The sequence below is a fragment of the Pseudonaja textilis genome, chromosome 6 (genome assembly GCF_049901715.1).
Source record: "Pseudonaja textilis isolate UNSWEBS1 chromosome 6, rPseTex1.2, whole genome shotgun sequence".
Classification (NCBI taxonomy): domain Eukaryota; kingdom Metazoa; phylum Chordata; class Lepidosauria; order Squamata; family Elapidae; genus Pseudonaja; species Pseudonaja textilis.
This window is the reverse complement of record NC_141995.1, coordinates 5151977-5171479: the sequence shown is the minus strand read 5'-3', so window position 1 is coordinate 5171479 and position 19503 is coordinate 5151977. Positions and strand designations below refer to the sequence as shown.

Here is a 19503-nt window from a genome sequence, read left to right as displayed (position 1 = left end):
CATGTATGGGAGGCCCACTACTTCCGCTTGCTTGACAGGGCAGGCTGTGTGGCATGTCAGTGCTGCAGCCATGAGGTGGGGGTGGAGTTGCCCCACATCGGCTTACCTAAGGGCTCTCACAACCAGGCCATCCGCACCCCGACACCTGCCTCGCCTCACGGCTACGGCACCAACACACACCACTTGGCCTCTTGCTCTGTTATAGCTGTGAGCAAGCAGAAGTGGGCCAGCAGCTATGTGGGCTCCTGCTACTACCATGAGGCAGGTGTCGAGGCGTGGATGCCTGGCTGTGGGAGCCATGAAGCGTGCGTGGCCTGGCAGCTACACCATCACCCCACCTCGCCACCACAGCATCGCAAACAACTAGAGGGAATGGGTGGCCAGGCTTATTTTAGGGGTAAGGCTTATATTAGGCACATGCATAAACCACGCTAGGACTTATTTTTTGGACAGGGTTTATTTTCAGGGAAACAGGATATATATCCCAAAGGTGCTTTTTCAAGAGGCAACTAGACTTCCTTGTTTTTCTTTGAAGATGTTTCACTTCTCATCCCAGAAGCTGCTTCAGCTCTGACTAGAAGGCGGGGAATGGAAGGATTTATATTCCTTGCAGACCGCAGGTCATTTGCATTCTTTTAGAGAGTCGTTGAAGCCACTTGGAGGTTTGTTTGTGTCCTCAAGAGTTATCTGAGTAGTGCAAATGGGTGTGGAGCTTTCTTGGAACTGCTGAAAGGATTGTGTTGCTTAAAAGGTGCCACTAACACAAATGGGACGGGACTGTCCCACCAAGACTAAACAGCATGACCAAATGTAGATGACCTACCTTATTGGCCAGAACTTCCGCTTCATTTACTGGGGCTCCCAAAGGCAATTTCTTAAATTTTCCCTCAGCTGTGGTCTCTTCTTTGTTGGAACCCTCAAGAGCTTCAGGAACCTTAGTTTTACTTTCAGAGGAGCTGTGTCGGGAATGTCCTTCTTTCTTGGACAGTTTTGGGGAAACTTTAGGATTTCCGGGCTTCCCGTCCTCAAAATCAGCCGATGCTCTTTTCCCTCCTGAAAAGCCCTGGCTAAAGGCTTGTTTGTGAAAGTGTTCAACAATGCGAGGTCCCAAACATTTCATCACTGCTTCCAAGGCCTTATCTGGAGAAGAAAAGAAAGATAGCACGAGGCTTTTCAACTAATTCTTCTGCCTTGTTTTATTTTAAAGGCTCATTTGCAACAAAACAAGGGGCCCCCAAAATGTTTAGGCAACGAAATAGCAGAAAAATAATCTAAACCATGATCTTATAACACCAAGGGAACAAAACATTTTTGAAATGAACATAAATTGTATTAAAGATGGGGGGCAGGGGGGACCTACAAATCCCTACTCTCTTGAGAGGGAGTGATTGGGAAGGGTCAGGAACTTGCCCAATCTGGAAAAAATGAGTGAGAAGGGAGCATGCTGACTGGGGAATTCTGAGATTTGAAGTCCACAGGTTTTAAAGTTGACTAGGTTGGATAGTTCTATGCCATTTAAAACCTTATAATAACCAGCAGTGGGCATAGCAGCCAGCAACCTACTGGGAGACAGTGCAGTCCATGAAGGGGAGAGTACCCCACCCCTGCTTTGGGGAGTGCCATGTAGCTTCCAGATGATCTTCAAGAGAAGCTCTGCGTACCGCTTGTGGACGGAGAGTATTTGTAACTCAGGGATGAAACGAGGGGTCCTTGGTGCTCCCTCAGCGCCATTGTTTTCTTGCAGACATTTTATGACCCAACCAGGGAACGTCAGCACTGCCACTGATGAATGGTGAAGCTACCAATGATGAATGCACTGATGATGTGCCCTGGTTGGGTCATGAAATGTCTTCAAGAAACAACCAGACTCAAGAGAGCACCAAGAACCCCACATACAGCTTATTGCAGTAAGCCAACAAAGAGTTGTATAAGGCAAAAGTTAACTCCATTTCCTCCTTGGACCCAACCCGAATTGTTGAGTAAATTTTGAGGAATTCCAAGCTGTTGTGTGTGTCTACTTCCACTTAGTGTCATGGTTCCGAATAATGATCCCAATCAAGTCAGAACTCTTTGAGACTGGAACTCTTCTCAAATATTCTCTTCATTGGGCACACCATATCGGGCACGGTCAAATGTGAATCCAACTCAAAATATTTCCCGTGGTTCAGTATAATTAAAGAAGTAAATGATTTCCTTCCCCCCAAGTGTCACAGATCACGTTGCCCAACTGGGTAGCGGGCACGCTCTTCAGGCACTCTCCTCCTTTCTTGCTGAGCACTTGAGATGACCTTGGCTCTATCAGCCTCTGCCTGTGTTGTGTCTAGCACATTGTAGAATAGCATTCCAAACCTCCTATCCTCCCCCCCACATATCTGTGTGGCAACTGAGAAAGGGGGAAAAATGCCTCAGCCAGAATTGTTTTGAAAGTTGACGTTCTCTTTTAGTATGTAAAGTGGGGCTTTTTAAAAAATGAATGCTCTAAATTTGCAATGAAAATGACTGCATGAGGCCAGCACGCAATTAAAGACCATTTTCCCACTCCAACAAGTGTACCTAAATTTTGGAAGTGCTGAATAGAAATATTAGAGAGGATCCAAATATAAAAGGAATGAAAATTAAGAAGGAGGAATTTAAACTGCAAGCCTTTGCAGATGATTTGGTTTTTATTCTGGAAGATCCTCTAGAAACAGCTTTAAAACTATTGTAAAAGATAGAGATGTATGGTGAGATGGCGGGTTTGAAAATAAACAAAGATAAAACAAAGATCTTGACAAAGAATATGTTACTAAAACAAAGAGATGAATTGGTAGACTTACTGAAAATTCAAGTTACGAATAAGGTTAAATATTTGGGGATACATTTGACGTCAAGATGTACAACATTGAAAGAAAATAACTATATTAAACTTAAACAACAGATAGCATCTGATTTGAAGAGATGGGAACACTTACAATTGTCACTGATAGGTAGAATTTCAACAATCAAGATGAATATTTTACCCAGAATTTTATATTTGTTTCAAACCATACCAATGAGGCTTGGTAAAGATTACTTTGAAGAATTAAATAAAATTGTGTGGAAGTTTATATGGCAAGGTAAGAAAGCCAGAATAAAATTAAAACTTCTACAAGATGCTAGAATTAGAGGAGGATTTGGTCTTCCGAACTGGGAGTTGTATTACCAAGCTGCAAATTTAAAGAATGGATAACATTAAGAAAGACTAGATTGTTGAGATTAGAAGGACATGATTTATTACTGGGATGGCATGCTTTTCTGTGGTATAAGGAAACTAAATCGCAGGGCTATTTTAGAAGGCACTATATAAGGGAGTCTTTATGGTTGAATTGGGAGAAAATTAAGAGAAAATGTTATTTGAAAATCCCAATCTGGTTATCAACTATTGAAGCCTTTTCTTATCCTATAATATATGAGAAGAAACAAACAGTTAGATATGGGGAAATATTGGATGGAAAGAGTGAACTTAAAACAATGCAAAAACTAGAAGAACAAGGCATAAAGATGAATTGGTTTTCATATGCGCAAATGCATTCAAGGTATCTTATAGATTCTAAAATGGAGGGATTTTATGATAAATTGACTGATTTAGACAGGATTTTGACAGGTACTGATGAAAAAATGATTAAAAAATTATACAGTTATTTGTTGGAAATTGTATTAGAGGAGGAACAAGTTAAAGAAATGATTATTGTTTGGGGGAAGAATTTTGGATATGGGATTGATTTGGAGAAATGGGAAAAATTGTGGTCTCAAAATTATAAAATGACAATGTCAACAGCTTATAAAGAAAACTTGTATAAGATGTTTTACAGGTAGCATTTTCCCCCAACAAGAATTGCAAGAATGTTCAAGAACAAATCTGAAAAGTGCTGGAAATGTCATCAAATACCGGGCTCATACTACCATATGTGGTGGACTTATGAGGATGCTAGAAAATATTGGACTAAAATTCGCATATGGTTGGAAAAAATGATAAAGACACATATAGACTTGAAACCAGAGATTTTTTTATTGGGAATCTTACCTGATACATATAATAAAAATTTGAAGTATTTGATTGTAAATGTATTAACAGCGGCTAAGATTGTATTTGCTAAAAATTGGAAGAGTGAGAAAATTCCATCAGAGGAAGAAATTATTAAGAAAATATTGGATTGTGCTGAAATGAGTAAATTGACATTTGAAATTAGAGAACAAGAAGATAAACAATTTTATGAAGTTTGGGATCTTTTTTATCAATGGTTAGATAATAAAACATAATAATAGAACATTTAGACTTAGGATATAATTTTTCTTTGATATTATTTTTATAAAACTTTATTAAGATAGTTTTGGTATGATCTTATGATTCATTGCAAAATAAATTAAGTAAATTATAGTTATCTTGTTAAAGTATGAATTAATAAAATTATAATTTCTTAGTGGTGATATTAGGTTACACAATTATTGATTGATAATATGAGTTATTATGTAATATAATTATATTAACGTTTAGGAAAAGGATGCACAAAAAAAAGTGGTAAACCAACCGATACACTGTTTGTAAATTTATGAAGAATGATGTTTTTATGTTTTATGTTGTATGTCTTATGTTGTTTTAAAATAAAAAACTTTTTTTTAAAAAAAAAACAAGTGTACCTAAATACTTTCTCTCTTAAAATGAGCGCTGCCTTTAGTCCAATTTAACATGAGATACATTTGGCTGTTTGTAGGCAAGCAAGCATCTATAAACAACCACCTTACCTGGAGATCGAATATATCGTCTGGAGCCCCTCTCTCTGCTAGAAGACCTTCGAAACGAAGAAACGGCGTTATAAGGTCGCCATGGAGACCTTGACCTGTGTCTGAAATTAGGCATTGGCCGTGGACTTCGACTTCTTTGCCTGATTGATCTGTGCCTGGGACTCCTGGATCGGGACCGAGTTCGACGTCTGGCATGCCCAGAACTGGAACGCCTCGAACGCCTGGGGCTAATGCTGGCGGAACGCCGCCTGGGTGTGCCACTTTCATTTCTGTCGACCTCACGTCTATGGACAAAGAATTATATATTGGCTGGTGGCTTTGATTTAATGTGAAACTTCTCTAATTACAGGGAGTCCTCATTTAACACCGATTCCTTCAAGGACCACTTGAAATTATGACGTGCTGAATAACAGAGGTACCTTGGAGGTCTTCTAGTCCAACCCCCTGCTTAGGCAGGAAACCCTACACCACTTCAGACAAATGGTTGTTCAATCTCTTCTTAAAATCTTCCAGTGATGGAGCCCTCACAACTTTTGGAGGCAAGTAGTTCCACTAGTTAATTGTTCTGTTAGGAAATTCCTCTTTAGTTCTAGGTTGCTTCTCTCCTTGATTAATTTCCATCCATTGCTTCTTGCCCTGCCTTTAGTTGCTTTGAAGAATAGGTTGAAACCCCCCCCTCCCTTTCTATGAAGCAACCCCTCAAATATTGGAAGTCTGCTATCATGATGCCCCAATTCTTTTCTTTAGACTAGCCAAAGCCAAAACCTGCAGCTAATCCTTCTTTTCACTAGACTAGGCAAACCCAATTCCTGCAAGTCTATGGAGATTCTCAGTCATCTGGGTCATGGTTGTCCCAAAGGTGCTTTTTTCAAGAGGCAAATGAAAAAGAAAAACCAGAAAGTCTAGTTGTCTCTTGTAAAAAAGCACCTTTGGGCCAATTCCTGCAACCGTTCTTCGTATGCTTTACCCCCCATTTCCCTAATCAAGGGCCTTATGACCAACAGCTCAGCATTCTGCCCATGGTGTTTATGTGAACAAGGTGTCCCCCCCACACACACACCCTACATTTACAACCATCTTTTAATTACCCACCTATCCCTGCCACCAGCTGCCCCCATCACCCAGCCTCGCCCACCACACAGCCCGCTGTGCTGCGTATCACTGTTGTACCACCTGGGCCTGCTTTGTGCTGCCTACTTTTGTCCCTGTGTGCCACATCAAGGCTCCTCTCACACCCCAGCCAACTGGTCTTGATCCTGCAAACCAGGAGCTCGATTTTTCAAGGTAAGTCTGGGGGTGGGTGGGGAGAGACCCTAGTTGTGCCCTCAGGAAAGCCACTTCCTAGCCAGCAAAATGAGGTCCTGTCTGGCAGGCAGAGGCTCTGCCTGGAGCACAAACAGAGGCCCTTGCTGGGGCACGAAAGAGGACCTGGTAGCACCAATTGGGAAAGGAGGTGCACTTTTGCAACCTTTTCCGGTAACAACATATTGCCATGCGACCATTATGATTTTTTAAATCATTCTTTTCATTAAGATGCCATTAATTCACTCAAATGTCTTTGGAAATAAGCAATAGGCCTCGAGTTGCCTGTGAATGAGTAGACGGCAAATATAGATTTTTCCAAACAAACAGATAAACAAACAAACAAACACCATCACATCCCAAGAAAACATCATGTAAGTTACCTTTTTTGTGATGAATGGGATTCTGGATTCCAGTCAGGATATCTATTTCAAAAATAAAACCATTAATACAAGAATCCCGGAAGCTTTTATATTCTTTTCAAAATGTATTACCTTGAACCCAGTTGGCCCCTTCAAGTACTGTCCCTGTTTTCACTGTCTGCCTAGCTGTGTTTCCTGCAACGTTCTCACTGCACGCATGCTGAGCTTCAGAAAGCTGCAACCACTGTGCCCGGATCCTATACAACTGGGTTGAGAATTTAAACTCATTCCTTCCTACTGGTCCCAAAGTTACAGGTCAGTATTCTGGCAAAACCCACAGATCCACATTTTGCAAGGTTTGATTTAAACTTCACAATAGTTTTTAACCTACATAAGCATCTGGCCGGTCCATGAACCCCTGGCTGATTTACATGTTGGCTCCACTCATGTGAAAAGATCCTACTTTGATTTCTTCCAACTTCCAACTGACCATGAATTATCCCAGGCCTTGTAGCGGGATCTTCCTTGCTTGATCTCATAATGTCCCATTAATCGCATGCCCAAAGAATGGAACAAACCTTTTCAGAGGGATCATACTGCAAATGTTCCAGTGGATTTCATTTAAAAATAGACAGGAGCAATGATGTAAAAGTTTCACTGCATAAATTATGGTTTGCTTAATTCAAGTATTAATTGAAATGTTCATGTTAAAAAAGATGGGGACCCACAGCACCCACAATTTAGAGAAATCAAATAAAAACTCTTACTGTTGGCGTAGCTGGCGGCAGCTTTCAAGATGTGTGGAAGAATTCTGGTGCAGAAGCCAATCCTATAGAGAACAAGCAGCCAGGAGTCAAGATTAAACTATGGACTGGGAAGATCACCAATTAATAACTTTACACCCAGCCTTTGTTCCAAGAAGATAAAAGGGATAGATCTGTTCATGCCCCTCCCCCAATGACCGCCTCTGACTCATGCCGAGTTTCTTCAAAATTCAGGAATTCTCTCAATTCTTCTGCAAAGGTGGGAAGGCAAAGATACCCATGTTGGAAAACCCATTCTATCAGCCTGTGCATTCCCTGTTGATTTCAGCCTGCCATCACAGCTCAAAGCTCAGCCATATGCTGCACAGGAAAGAGCCGTGGTAGTCTGACAAATACTTAACCTGCAATTTTATGCAGGCTCAAAAGAAAATGTATTAATAGAAACACTGCAATTGCCAGAGAGAGAGAGAGAGGAGGGGGCAGAGGGAGGGAAAACAGGCACTGCTATCCTCAGGATGCATTCGGATCCTCTGGACAGGAGCAGCAATGCCTGGGGCTTCATGGCTGGAACAGAACTACAAGATGAGTGGAAAAGTGGGGAAATGTGGCATTTTGAACACACTGATGATGTGTGTCTTTTGGGCTACTAGGAGCACCCTACCTGGATCTGTGGAGCCCCAGGAAACATTAGTTTCCATGTTCCCTCATTACTATTATCAGTTATTGTCAATTCATCCAAATCACAGCTCCAGACAAAGTCCTCCTTTCTGACTTCCCCAGAATTATGACATTCCCTTTCTGGGATCTCACAAGACATCCCATTTCAAGTGGCTTTTCCTACCCAAATGGCATTTATTATGAGCATTTCTTTAAAAAAAAAACCCTCATGTTTCACGGGCCACCTCTTTTAAATAAATGAGACATATGCCCTCTTAAAATAAGCAGCAACTTATACCTGAACATAGGAGAGCCAAAATAAAACCAGTAAATTTATATTGCCGTTTTGTTTGGCACAGAGACCAAACAAAACATGTAGGAAGGAACTCGGGATCCATTAGCTGTGTTTAAGATCAGAACAAGCCACTTTCACACACAAAGCTGACCTATCCCAGCTCAATGAGCTCCAAGGAAACCTACCTTAGATCTGCACCTGTTTATTCCCAAATATTTTGAAAGCTTTGTACTTTCGGATTAGCAATGGGATCTGCCTTGTAAAATCGATGCTTGTGGAAGAACTGAGCACTAAACCTGAACCCCACTGACAAATGTAAATACCTTATTAAGCCACTGAATCCGGTCAATTTACTTCAGATTATCTGAGCCCAGGCCAACACTATAAAATACATTGTAGTTCAATCCTACAGTTTAGGACTTGAATATTTGATAACGTTTAACATTTTAGAGTGCATCTGGCACTCTGACTGATGTAAACAACCATCCTAGACTGCGAGCACTTTATATGCCTGCATGTATGTACAAATTAAAGACCAAATAAAAACTAGTGACTTTGTCTATTAAAGCTATTTTAAGAATTATTAAGAGGCTGAAAACACAACTTTTGAAAGAAAAACTAGAACTAAGCTTGGATTTGTCACTATTTTGTCTAAAGAACATTATATTCTATTTTGTTGTGGTCATGTGCCAAAAATACATTCTAAAAACATCTGCAATGATGCTGTTTAGTTCCTGTTTTATCCACCCCTTGAACTGTCAAGCAATGAAAAATATTGAGCCTTAATAGTGCTTTTGGAAAAAAAAATGCTGCTATACTGGATGGAGATACCAGACAGGGCCTCGTGGAATGATAGCTTACTGTTATGTGTTAAGATGTATGGCTAAATGTTAAAAACCTTAACCCTCAACTGCCATTTTCCTAAGCTGCAGAGGTCCATGTGTCTCAACCTTCCCTTGGGCTGCCGCCTTCTACATATCCTCCAACTATTTTGTTCTTTTTCAGTGGCATGTGATTTCCAGAACCCTACACAGTATTTGGTATATGCACCTACCGCAGATTTTCATACGGGGATTGTTGAGCACATTGAAAATAACTTGCTTAGCAGAAAACCAACACAGTAAGCAAACAAACATAGGAAGATAACATTTATGTACAAATTGTGATCAGTGAGTGTCTCACTGCTGTGCTAAAAAGTCTCCGAGATTGGTCCAGAACATTTTAGAGGCATATGCAAAACTACTGAAATCAGAGAATGGACAGCTCAAGACCCACCAAATCTGAACAGATTCCAGGTGTGACCCAAGATGCTCTCGATTTAACCTGGAGTAAAACTTCCAATTCCTAAAACAAGTGAGCTCTAAATCATCATTCTCCCGACTTCAGATAATCTAAAATGTGTTGGAATTTCAGCTGCCGTCCTCTCCAATCAACATCTCCAAGTTTAAATAGAAGTCTAGGCATCGACCTGGGAAGTAATGTTTTGTATTTAAACCTTGTATGGCTTAAAAGGGTGAAGGAGTGTTATGAATAAAACAGAAAAGAAAGCATGCAATCCAACACTGTTTGGACAATGGTAGTTAAATGTCTAACTATTGCTGCGTTCTTCTTTAGAAACAGACAGTAATTGAAAGACATTTGAATCAGATACTCGTCCTAAATTCCGGACGTTTTAAAAGAATAAAACGGATAGTATAAATATCCATAAACTTGACCTCCAACAGAGAGAGAATATGTTCTGTGTAAATTATGTAATCCGATGGAGGGGGGGAGGGGAGATTTGACTCACCTTCAAATGTCTACATTCTACATTACAGAGAGAACACATATGTGGAAATATTCTCGGAGACGCAGCATAATAATCATTCATCATTGAGGGAGTCGGCAGCCTCTTCATTTTCTGGGCATCCATCTTGGAAAAAACTGGGAGCCAAGAGGCCTTCACGACCCCAAATGGAGACTTTATAGGCCCTTCGATCTCTTTCCGGAAAGGTTTTGCGGCAGGACCTGGTTCAGGGGGAGCACTAGGGCTCGGTCTGGATTCCTCATGAATCCTCTCACGCCGGTTCATACCCCCAAGCATTTCAGGTGCAAAAGGAGGAGGGGGCCCCTGGTTCATAGGTGACATCATGGGCCGAGCTACCGACGGGGGAGGCAAAGCTTGCCGAACAGGTGGGATGGCAGGCCGAGGTAGGGGTGGTGCCACAGGTGGCATGATGGGCTGGACTGCCGGAGCTACCCCAGTTCCTGTGGAAGGGGAACCCAATCCAGGCATCTTGTTAGGCGTGTCCACGGGGAAAAAAGACGGGGTGTTTGATGTGTTTCTTTGGAATCCCATCTGCCGGATTAATTCCTCAACGGCATTCATCTGTTTGCTGGTTATGCTGACTGGTGGGGCCTGCTGGGTCTGGAATCCTTTCGGGGTGTCTTTAGGGGGGCCCTCCGAACCGTAGACCTTCACCTCCAGGGGACCTTCATCGTATCTGTACTTGCTCTCGTGCCCGTAATCAATTACTTTGCCCTTGACCATGGAGCCGTGGCCTTCGTCGCTGCGGAAGTTCTCCTTTTCGCTGCTCTGCAGAGGCAAGCTTGGCACCTGATGACCCATTTTCCTCATGCGGATGTCCCTTAAAATCAAAGGCATGTTTTCAGGGGTCAGCTGATCATCTGGATAGCGACTAAGTTCTTCCAGGTCTTCGTTGGACAATCCAAAGCTTGCCAAGATACTTGAGACGCTCTCATTGGTATAGCGGCTTTGAACAGGTGGGGGATAGTCTGCCATCCTTCCTGGGATGGGCTGGTTCTGGCTATTATTTCCAGGGGGAAACGGATTGTCCCAATGAGAACCACATCCTTCCATCTTCTGCTGCTGCTGCTGCTGCTGCTGCTGCTGTTGCTGTTGCTGCTGCTGCTGCTCCATATTCATTCTCTCTGCCGCTTGTCTTGGGTCCATTCTGCGCGGAGGCACCTGAACGTTTGGCCTTGGAAATCCTGCCCTCATTTCTGATCCCATGAACCTTTGGGGCATTCCATCAGAATTAGGTGGGAACTGCCTCTGATGACCACCTGGTCCAGGTCCCGGCCTCTGAAAAGGCCCACGCGGGGTTGGATCAGGCATGCTAGGTCCCCTTGGCCTTGGCGGCATGTTTCCTCTAGGGTTAAACATGGCTAGTTTCAGGAGTGCCTCATTTAACAAAGGAGAGGAGGCTATAGAATAGTTGGAAGCAACCGAGTTCAACTGATGAAGAGCCAACTGGGTCTTAATCTGAGCCAACTGTAAAGGAGGCAGGCCCAACAGAAAGGGGCTGACAATGCCAAGGTTCAGAGAATTCACAAGAGGTGCAACATTTTCCAAGAACACCATAAAGCTGAAAGTTAAAACACACAAAAGTTAATTACATTTATTTTTAATCTACTTTTTAAAGCAGTTTTTACTGCTTTTGAGCATATTGTTGGGAAACTTTGTTTCCTTTAAAAAAAATAATTATTCATTCAGCAAAGTCGTTGCTTTCAGCAATTCCTGATTTGTTCGTTTTACTTCCGCGCTATGTACTTGGGTTCACACATCACAGAAACAAAATTTGTGAGATACACAGGGGATGAATTCACAGGACTAGCAAACCAAAACCAAACAAATCACATTGCAGCCACCCAGAGTTACTTTGGGTAATCAGATGGGAGACATATAATAAATAAAACAGCTAATACAATGTGTACAGCCTAAAAATCTTCATATTCAATTCAACTGAACAACAGGTTTCAAATGTTGCAACTTTGATTATTTTATTATATTCTTTCTGAATATATGGAACATTATATTTACAATGTCATTAGAAAAAAATCATAATACAAAAGTGTGCATATAATTGAACCTTCAATCCCTCTGCATTTACTGGAAAATTATACATACAGAATTCAGTACACATACACTAAACAACACGTAGCATCAACTGTATCTCCAATGTGGTAGCAGTGATATTCAAGCAACACTAAACACAGAACTATCGTTCAATCATGTTATTAATTACCTGGTGGACATTCTAGAAAATAAAATATTTCACAAGAGTTACTTTCCTTTCATCATGCTGTGTTTTGTACTGAACTGGGGAAATACAGCAATATATTGAAAGTGGACACAGCAAGGAAGGAAAGCAAAGGGTATGTTTTCATTTATGTGCCTTCTGTTCTGGACTGCTTTGCTCCGCAGCAACCACAGTGGCCAACTTTTTCCATGATGGCTCAGCAGTATCAGGGAGATTTTTTCCCCCTTCATTCTGACATGCTATTTAAAAAAAAGCAGCATACTGGGGGAGCAGTTTCCTTTTGTTCACTGGTTTCTGGACTCTCTGATTAGCCCTGAACAGTGGTTGCTACGCTTCCACCTGAAAGTCATATGACAGCAGGCAAACTGAATACACCAGCTTAGCCAGAGTTATACTGGTGGGCAATGACTCACAAGTAACCCTGGTTCTGGTGAACCTGAAATGGCCAAGACAGAGGCAGGCAACGTGATTCCTGCTCTTTCCAGAAAGCCACAGCTAAGGAAATCACTACTCTTTAGAAGACTATATGCGGTACCATTGTTCAGTCTTACTCTTCATTTATATAACTATTACAATATGATGTAATGTAATTGGGGCTTGCTCTGGGTACAAACAGGGTACTCTCTCAATTTAACAGAAGGGTAAGAGGTGCCCATGAAATTTGAATGCACATAATTGATTTAATCTGTCCTCTATATCAGTGTCCACAGCTTGCATAAATTAGGTCAATTGTCTGGACTGCCAATAAAGAATATTTGTAGCTCAGGGTTGAAATGAGGGGTCCTTGGTGCTCTCTGAACTTGTTTTCTTGCAGACATTTAATTACCCTAACTAGGCAACATCATCAGTGCTAGTAAGGAATCCTGTTTGCTGTCAGTTTATATTCTGTTGACTTGTTTGTCTGTGGGGGTGAGAGTGGTTTTCTTTGGTTCTTTGGTGGGATTCTTTGGTTTTACTCAAAGTTCAAAGTAATTTTTTTCTGAGGCTCAGAGAATCAAGGTTTTACTGCACTTGTCAAGCAGATTATAAACCAAACATTCATTGTGTGAAACAGAGTTAGCAACTGGGCTACAACTTGAAAAAAATGGGATTACACGGAGCACAAAATCATAACATTAAAAAAAAGACTAATAAGAAAAAAATTCATCCTCGGTCCACAATCAGATAGACTTGGGGAGCAGCTCCAAAGATCTGGGCTCATCCCAGCCCCATCTCTGGTCTAAATGCTCAACACTCAAAAAAAGCACAGGAAGATTTATACAGATGCATTCGGTGCTTTAAATAACCTAACTACTGCAAAACATTCAGAGCCTTAAATGTCAGCTTCGGTGTTTGACACCAATACAATTATTGCAAGATGACCATGGTATTTTGCCCCAGAGGTATACTGGCAGCTCTATTTCCAGACTTCCATGCTGCCTAAAGAATGCAGCAAGGATGTAGAGCAGGACAAAAGGACTTGGGCTATTTGTGTCAGTCTTGGTTTATCTTTGAATCAAATGCGTTTTCCCAAGATTGCGCACCTAGTGCCAAGACCCTAACTCCTTCTAAGGGGTTGACAGTAGGGCATTTAGGCTTCTGTGAGCTCCAAACCCTCTTCTTCCCTTTCAATCCCATCACCACCCCACAAAACAGCACAGGCAGCATTTAGAGTAATCCACTCTAAATGCAATTCAGTTGCTCACAGATTTCAACTCTGGTTAACTATCAAGTTGCCTGTTTTTTTTAAAGCCACAGAGCTTCATTCAGATCTATTTGCAAACTGTATCAGTTCTTACAAGCCAAACCAACTTCGCCCTGCCTCCACCCCCCTTTCCTTCTGCAACAGGCAGCAATGTCAGATGCTTGTGTTCAGTAAGAGTTTGTGGGATTACAACACTGCTCTGCAAAATAAAAGTTCTCAAAAATAAGAGACAAGTACAGGAACATTCACTTGTGCAAGAACATTCTGCAATTTTGATGCATTTCATAAGCAGCTCACTAAAAAGCAATAGGGAATGGGAAGAAAACATTATTGGTTATGAATCAAAATGTTCAAGAGTGTGGTTGATACAGATCCAAAGGTATTAGTTGTCTTTATACAAGTCTTTGAACAACAAATTGGAATCTGTTCTGAGATGGTTCTACAGAAACTCCATGAACAATGTAATGTGTTCAGCAAGTTCTACCTAATGAGGGAAAAAAGGCTTTGATTGTGTTGCTTCTGACACCTTAACCGAGCTTTGCATTGGAAGAATTATGGAATTCTCAGAATGCTACATCCTATTGCCACACCTCCAAATATGTCCTGGCTCAGTTACTAGTGTACTGCTAGCTACAGAATCAGAACAAGACCTACCTGTGAAACTCAGACCACTGGTCAAATCAGGCACAAATACAATTTTTAATTCCCCAAACAGAACTGGCAAGTAGAATTATACTGGTCTCTTAATCGATCAGAAGAGATTGATTAAGAAGAAACTGGACAACCATTTGTCTGAAATGATATAGGGTCTCCTGCTTGAACAGGGGGTTGGACTAGAAGACCTCCAAGGTCCCTTCCAACTGTATTCTTTGTTATTAACTGCAAACCATACCTAGTGCTTGGCAGCCACAGATTGCTTTGGATTGCTCAGTTATTTTCCTGGTATTTGCTCAAAACCACCTGCATTTTCCTCTCATCTTACCCCTCCCCCACCAGAAGAAAAAACAACCCAGGAGCAACTTGTGACAGGAAGACAGATCCTGGGCTGACAAACTGATAGAAAGAAACCTAATGCACTTATTGAGCCTGAAAGAGAAAAATGTACATTCATGGAATTAATTATAGGGCTGAAAGGGACCTTGAGCATCTAGTCCAATGCCCTACCCCCAAGGTCTTTTCTTGAAGACTTCCAGGGATGGAACAATTCTGGAAGACCTTGTATTGCTGGGGGGTTTTTTCTCAAATGTGGGTGCAAAACAAGATGGAAAAAGTGGAGAAGGTCAGGGTAGAAACCATAATGCAAAAAGGGAAATAAAAACAGCATCAGCCATAAAGCAGCTAGGGGTGTGTGTGTGTGTGAGAGAGAGAGAGAGAAAGAGAGACTGAGACTGAGACTTTTTGGCTTCATGAAAGGAAAGCAGCAGAAGTCTTTCTTTCTCTCCCGCAAACTCTGCCAGAAGTGAGTCTATGTGAGACTTGTCATGCCGGCGCAGCCTCTTGGAGCAGGAGGCCTTGCAGGGTCCCAAGGACTCATTTCTGGCGGAGTTTGGGGGAGAGAAAGAAAGACTTTTGCTGCTTTCCTTGCATGCAGCCAAAAGCAGAGGGGGGGGGAGAGAGAGAGAGAAGGAGGGAGGGAGATCAAACACCGGTGTCCACCTGGGTCACTTTTAAGATCTGTGGACTTCAGCTCCCAGAATTCCCCACCCAACTAACCCCAAAGAACGACATGGGTGGAGGAATCCTCCCTCCCACCCCAACCAAAATATGCCTTTTTACCCCAACCCCCACCCCCCAATGGGGACTCTGCTGCAGCTTTCCTCTCCCCAAGACTTGTCACTGCTCAAAATCCACCCAACAGCAAATTCTGAAAGACTTTTACACACATAACAGCGCCACAAAGCTCCTCCTCTTGCCCTGTCAGGAAATCCCCCTTCCCCCTTTTGGGGATGCGGGGAGGGAGGCGGTTCCCAAATATGAAACGGGGCAGGCTTTTTTTTTGGAGGGGGGGGGCAAAACCCAGGACCTCCCCTCAAAAAAAAAAAAAAGGAAGAAAATAAACCGTCCTCTTTTGCCAAGGGTCCCAAGGCTCGTTTTGACAGGAAAATGGGCTGCAAATAAATGTAATATATAAATGTAAAAAATAAATGTCATTAAAGTAATAAATAAATGTCGTTAAAGTAATAAATGCAAAAAACAAATGTAATAAATAATAAATGTAATAAACGTAATAAATGTAAAATGTAATAAAAGTAATAAATGTAATAAATAAATGTAATAAATGTAAAAAACAAATGTAATAAATAACAAACGTAATAAATAACCCGCAATAAATTCATTTAATAAATAAATGTGATAAATGTGATGAAATAAATGGGATAAAATAAATTAAGGTTTAAAAACGGCACAGGCCACCCCGAGGAACCATGGGAGGTCTGACGGGGCCTGCAGCGCCTTGCCCCGTCTCGGGTAGCGCACCTGACGGGCAGCAGGTGGGTGGGGGGGGGAAGCCCCAAAACCGAGCCGGGCGGCCCCTGACAGGGAGGCCTCCCGTCATCGTCGTCTCCCCCACCCCGCCTCAGCCGCCATTTTGCGGCCTTTCCGGCCCCCGCCGCCCGCCCGGGATGGCCTGGGGGAGAGGAGGTGGGGAGGCGGGGACCGACCGCAGCGCCCACCTCTTCTCTGCTCCTGGGCTCCCCTTTCCCCGGCTGCCCGCTGAGGCCTCGGTTCGCCCGAGTCGCGGCACCGGCGCTGGCCGCCTCAGAGGGAACCGCCACCGTTACCTCAGCGCCACTAGGACCGTCTGCGCAGGCGCGCCGCGCGTGCGGAGAAAAACGAAAGGGCCCCCGAGCGAGAGGGACGCCGCGCATGCGTTCCCTTCTGCGTGCCCGGGACTTCGGGCGCGAGACGCGCGGAGCGCGTTCTGCGCCTGCGCCGTCGGCTCAAATCCGTCTCAGTGTGGCGCAAAGCGGAGGGAGGGTGGAGGGACGGAGCGGTGCGGTGCGGGATTTTAGTGCGGGTCGTGCGGTGGAAGCGCGCCTCTTCACGACGGGACGGGCAGACGTCCCCTTTGCACCCGGCAAAGGCCTGGCGGGGTCCCGCGCGCATTGAAAAGAAAGCCAATCCATGCACGGGACCCTAATCTGCTGAATTGCAGCTGGAAATTGTGCAAAACTCCTTTCGTCTAGACTGGCCATACATACCCAGTTCCTGCAACGGTTCCTCAAGTGTTTTGACCTGGAGACTAAAACATGTCAGAAAGATTGCAGGAATTGGGTTTGGCTAGTCTAGGGAAGAGAAAGACCAGGGAAGACAGGATAGCAATCTTCCAATATCTGAAGGGCTGCCGCAGAGAGGAGGAAGGAGTCAAGCTATTTTCTAAAGCACCCGAAGGCCAGGCAAGGATGGAAACTGACCAAGGAGAGATTCAACCTGGAAATAAGCAGAAATTTCCTGACAGAACAATTAAATCATCGGTTGCTCTCTTTTGTTTGGAAGGGATTGAGAAGACCAGGCTTCTCTCTAGAACACTAAAAATCTCCACAGGCTGTTCTCATCCTGGACATTCATATTTCAAAACTGTTACCATCAGGGAGGCGTTATAGGTGTCATAAAATGAGGACAAATAGATTGAGAAACAGTTTCTTTTCCAAGGCAGGAACTGTCTTGAATCAAACAGTGCATTTGTGATTTAGTCCTATTATTATTATTATTATTATTATTATTATTATTATTATTATTATTATTATCATCATCATTTTTAAATACTCTGTAGTGATTGTGTTGTGTTTGGGGCGCTGTGCTGGAGTAGCTTTCAAATTTCATTGTATTCGTGGAATGCAATGACAATAAAGGTATTTATTCTAACCACTGGAACTCCTTGCCCCTGGAAATTGTGGGTGCTCCATCTCTGGAGGCTTTTAAAGAAGGGCCACTTGTCTGGGAATGGTACTGGGTTTCCTGCCAGAGCAGGGGGTTGGACTAGAACCTCCACCCAAATTCTGATCATGTGACCATGGGGCTGCTGCAACGTCATAAGTGTGAAAAGCAGCATGAGTTCAGTGTATGATGAAAACATGATCAAGAAAAGTAACCTATGCGCAGGGGTGGGATTCTACCGGTTTGCTAGAACTAGTTGTTAACATTCTAAGCAGTTCGGAGAACTGGTTATTAGAAGAAATTACTGGTCTAATCCTGTAAGGAAGGCAGGAAGGAAACATTCTGGTGTTGCTTACAGAAACTGCCTCTCCGTTAACCCTTATTCCATTCTTGGCAAGACTAGACTTCCTGTCTCTGGAACTTCTCTGGAGTTTTTTTCCCCTCCTTTGCTGGTTCTTTGCTTGTGTAGAGTGACCATTCAAAGTTACAATAGCACTGAAAAAAATTACTTATTACCATTTTCTATACTTACGACTGTTGCAGCATCCCCACAGTCATGAGAGACCAGGTGAGGAGATGTGTGCCTCAGTGTGAGTGATGTTGAGTTGGCCATGCCCAGCCAGTCACATGACCACCAAGCTATGTCCACCCAGTCACATGACCACCAAGCCATGCCCACAGAACCAGTTATTAAAAAAATTGAATCCCACGCCTGCGTATGCACACAATTCACATACAAAATTGCAGGCTAAAGGAACCATTTTCCAGTGACTGAGGAGAAGACATAAAATCTCCAAGTGGCCTCAAGGACCCTCAAAAAGGATGCAAATGACCCAGCTGTCTGCAAGGAATATCAATCCTTCCATTCCCCACCATCCAGTCAGAGCTGAAGAAGCTTCTGGGATGAGAAGCGAAATGTCTTCAAAGAAAAAAAAAAGTTGCTAGAGGTTCGTTGAGGCCACTTGGAGGTGCTTAAAAAAAATGGCAGACTACAGGAACCAGGAGCACCACTCTGGTGACCCTGAGGACACAGATAGTGGCCTCAAGTGGCCTCAAGGACCCTCTGAAAGGATGCAAATGACCAGCTCTCTGCAAGGAGTATAAATCCTTCCGTTCCTCACCATCCTGTGAGAGTTGAAGAAGCTTCTGGGATGAGAAGTGAAATGTCTTCAAAGAAAAAAAACAGAAAGTCCAGTTGCCTCTTGAAAAAAAAGCACCTTTGCGATGACCGTTGACAAATTACAATGGCATTGAAAAAAAGTGACTTAGGACCCCCTTTGACATTTACAACCATTGCAGCATTCCTATGGTCACACGATCAAAATTCAGATGCTTGGCAACTATGGTCCTATTTATGATGGTCGATGTGATGACCCAAAGGGGCGTGGCGCAAAAGCAACAAAGTCACAAAAGTAGGTAAAGCCCGTTTAATACCTCCAACTTGGCCGCCAATGTCCAGTTATCATCGGCTGAAGAAAAAACTCCCAAGAACAGTCTTTAAATGGAGGAAATTCAGTCCAAACCCAAAGTACATATAAATTATAAATAAAAACCAACACAAACCAAGCTGCAGCAATAAATAGAAGGGCAGGAGAAGGAATTGCAGATGTCAAAGGATAACGAAACACACACAGTTGGGAGGATGCCAGAACCCAGATAAGCGTCGACAAAGATCTTGCTTCCAACAAGGTGCTGCGTGCAAACGCCCTTTTTAACCCACCCCCTCTTTATCCTAGGGCATTCAGGGAGGAAAGGATAA

At 42.9% G+C, this 19503-nt stretch overlaps 1 protein-coding gene across 2 annotated transcripts in view; it reads right to left on the bottom strand.

Moving 5' to 3' along the window:
• ZNF638 (zinc finger protein 638) overlaps positions 1-16796 on the bottom strand; it is a 44316-nt gene extending 27520 nt beyond the window's left edge. For both annotated transcript variants that reach the window (XM_026723695.2, XM_026723696.2), the window contains exons 1-6: positions 16541-16796; positions 9931-11509; positions 7193-7254; positions 6447-6488; positions 4762-5045; positions 824-1140 (exon numbers count right to left, since the gene is read on the bottom strand). In XM_026723695.2, coding sequence (XP_026579480.2) covers positions 824-1140; positions 4762-5045; positions 6447-6488; positions 7193-7254; positions 9931-11505 — 2280 coding nt within the window. In that variant the 5' untranslated portion in view covers positions 11506-11509; positions 16541-16796. The remainder of the gene's footprint in view (positions 1-823; positions 1141-4761; positions 5046-6446; positions 6489-7192; positions 7255-9930; positions 11510-16540) is intronic.
• Positions 16797-19503: the final 2707 nt, after the last annotated feature.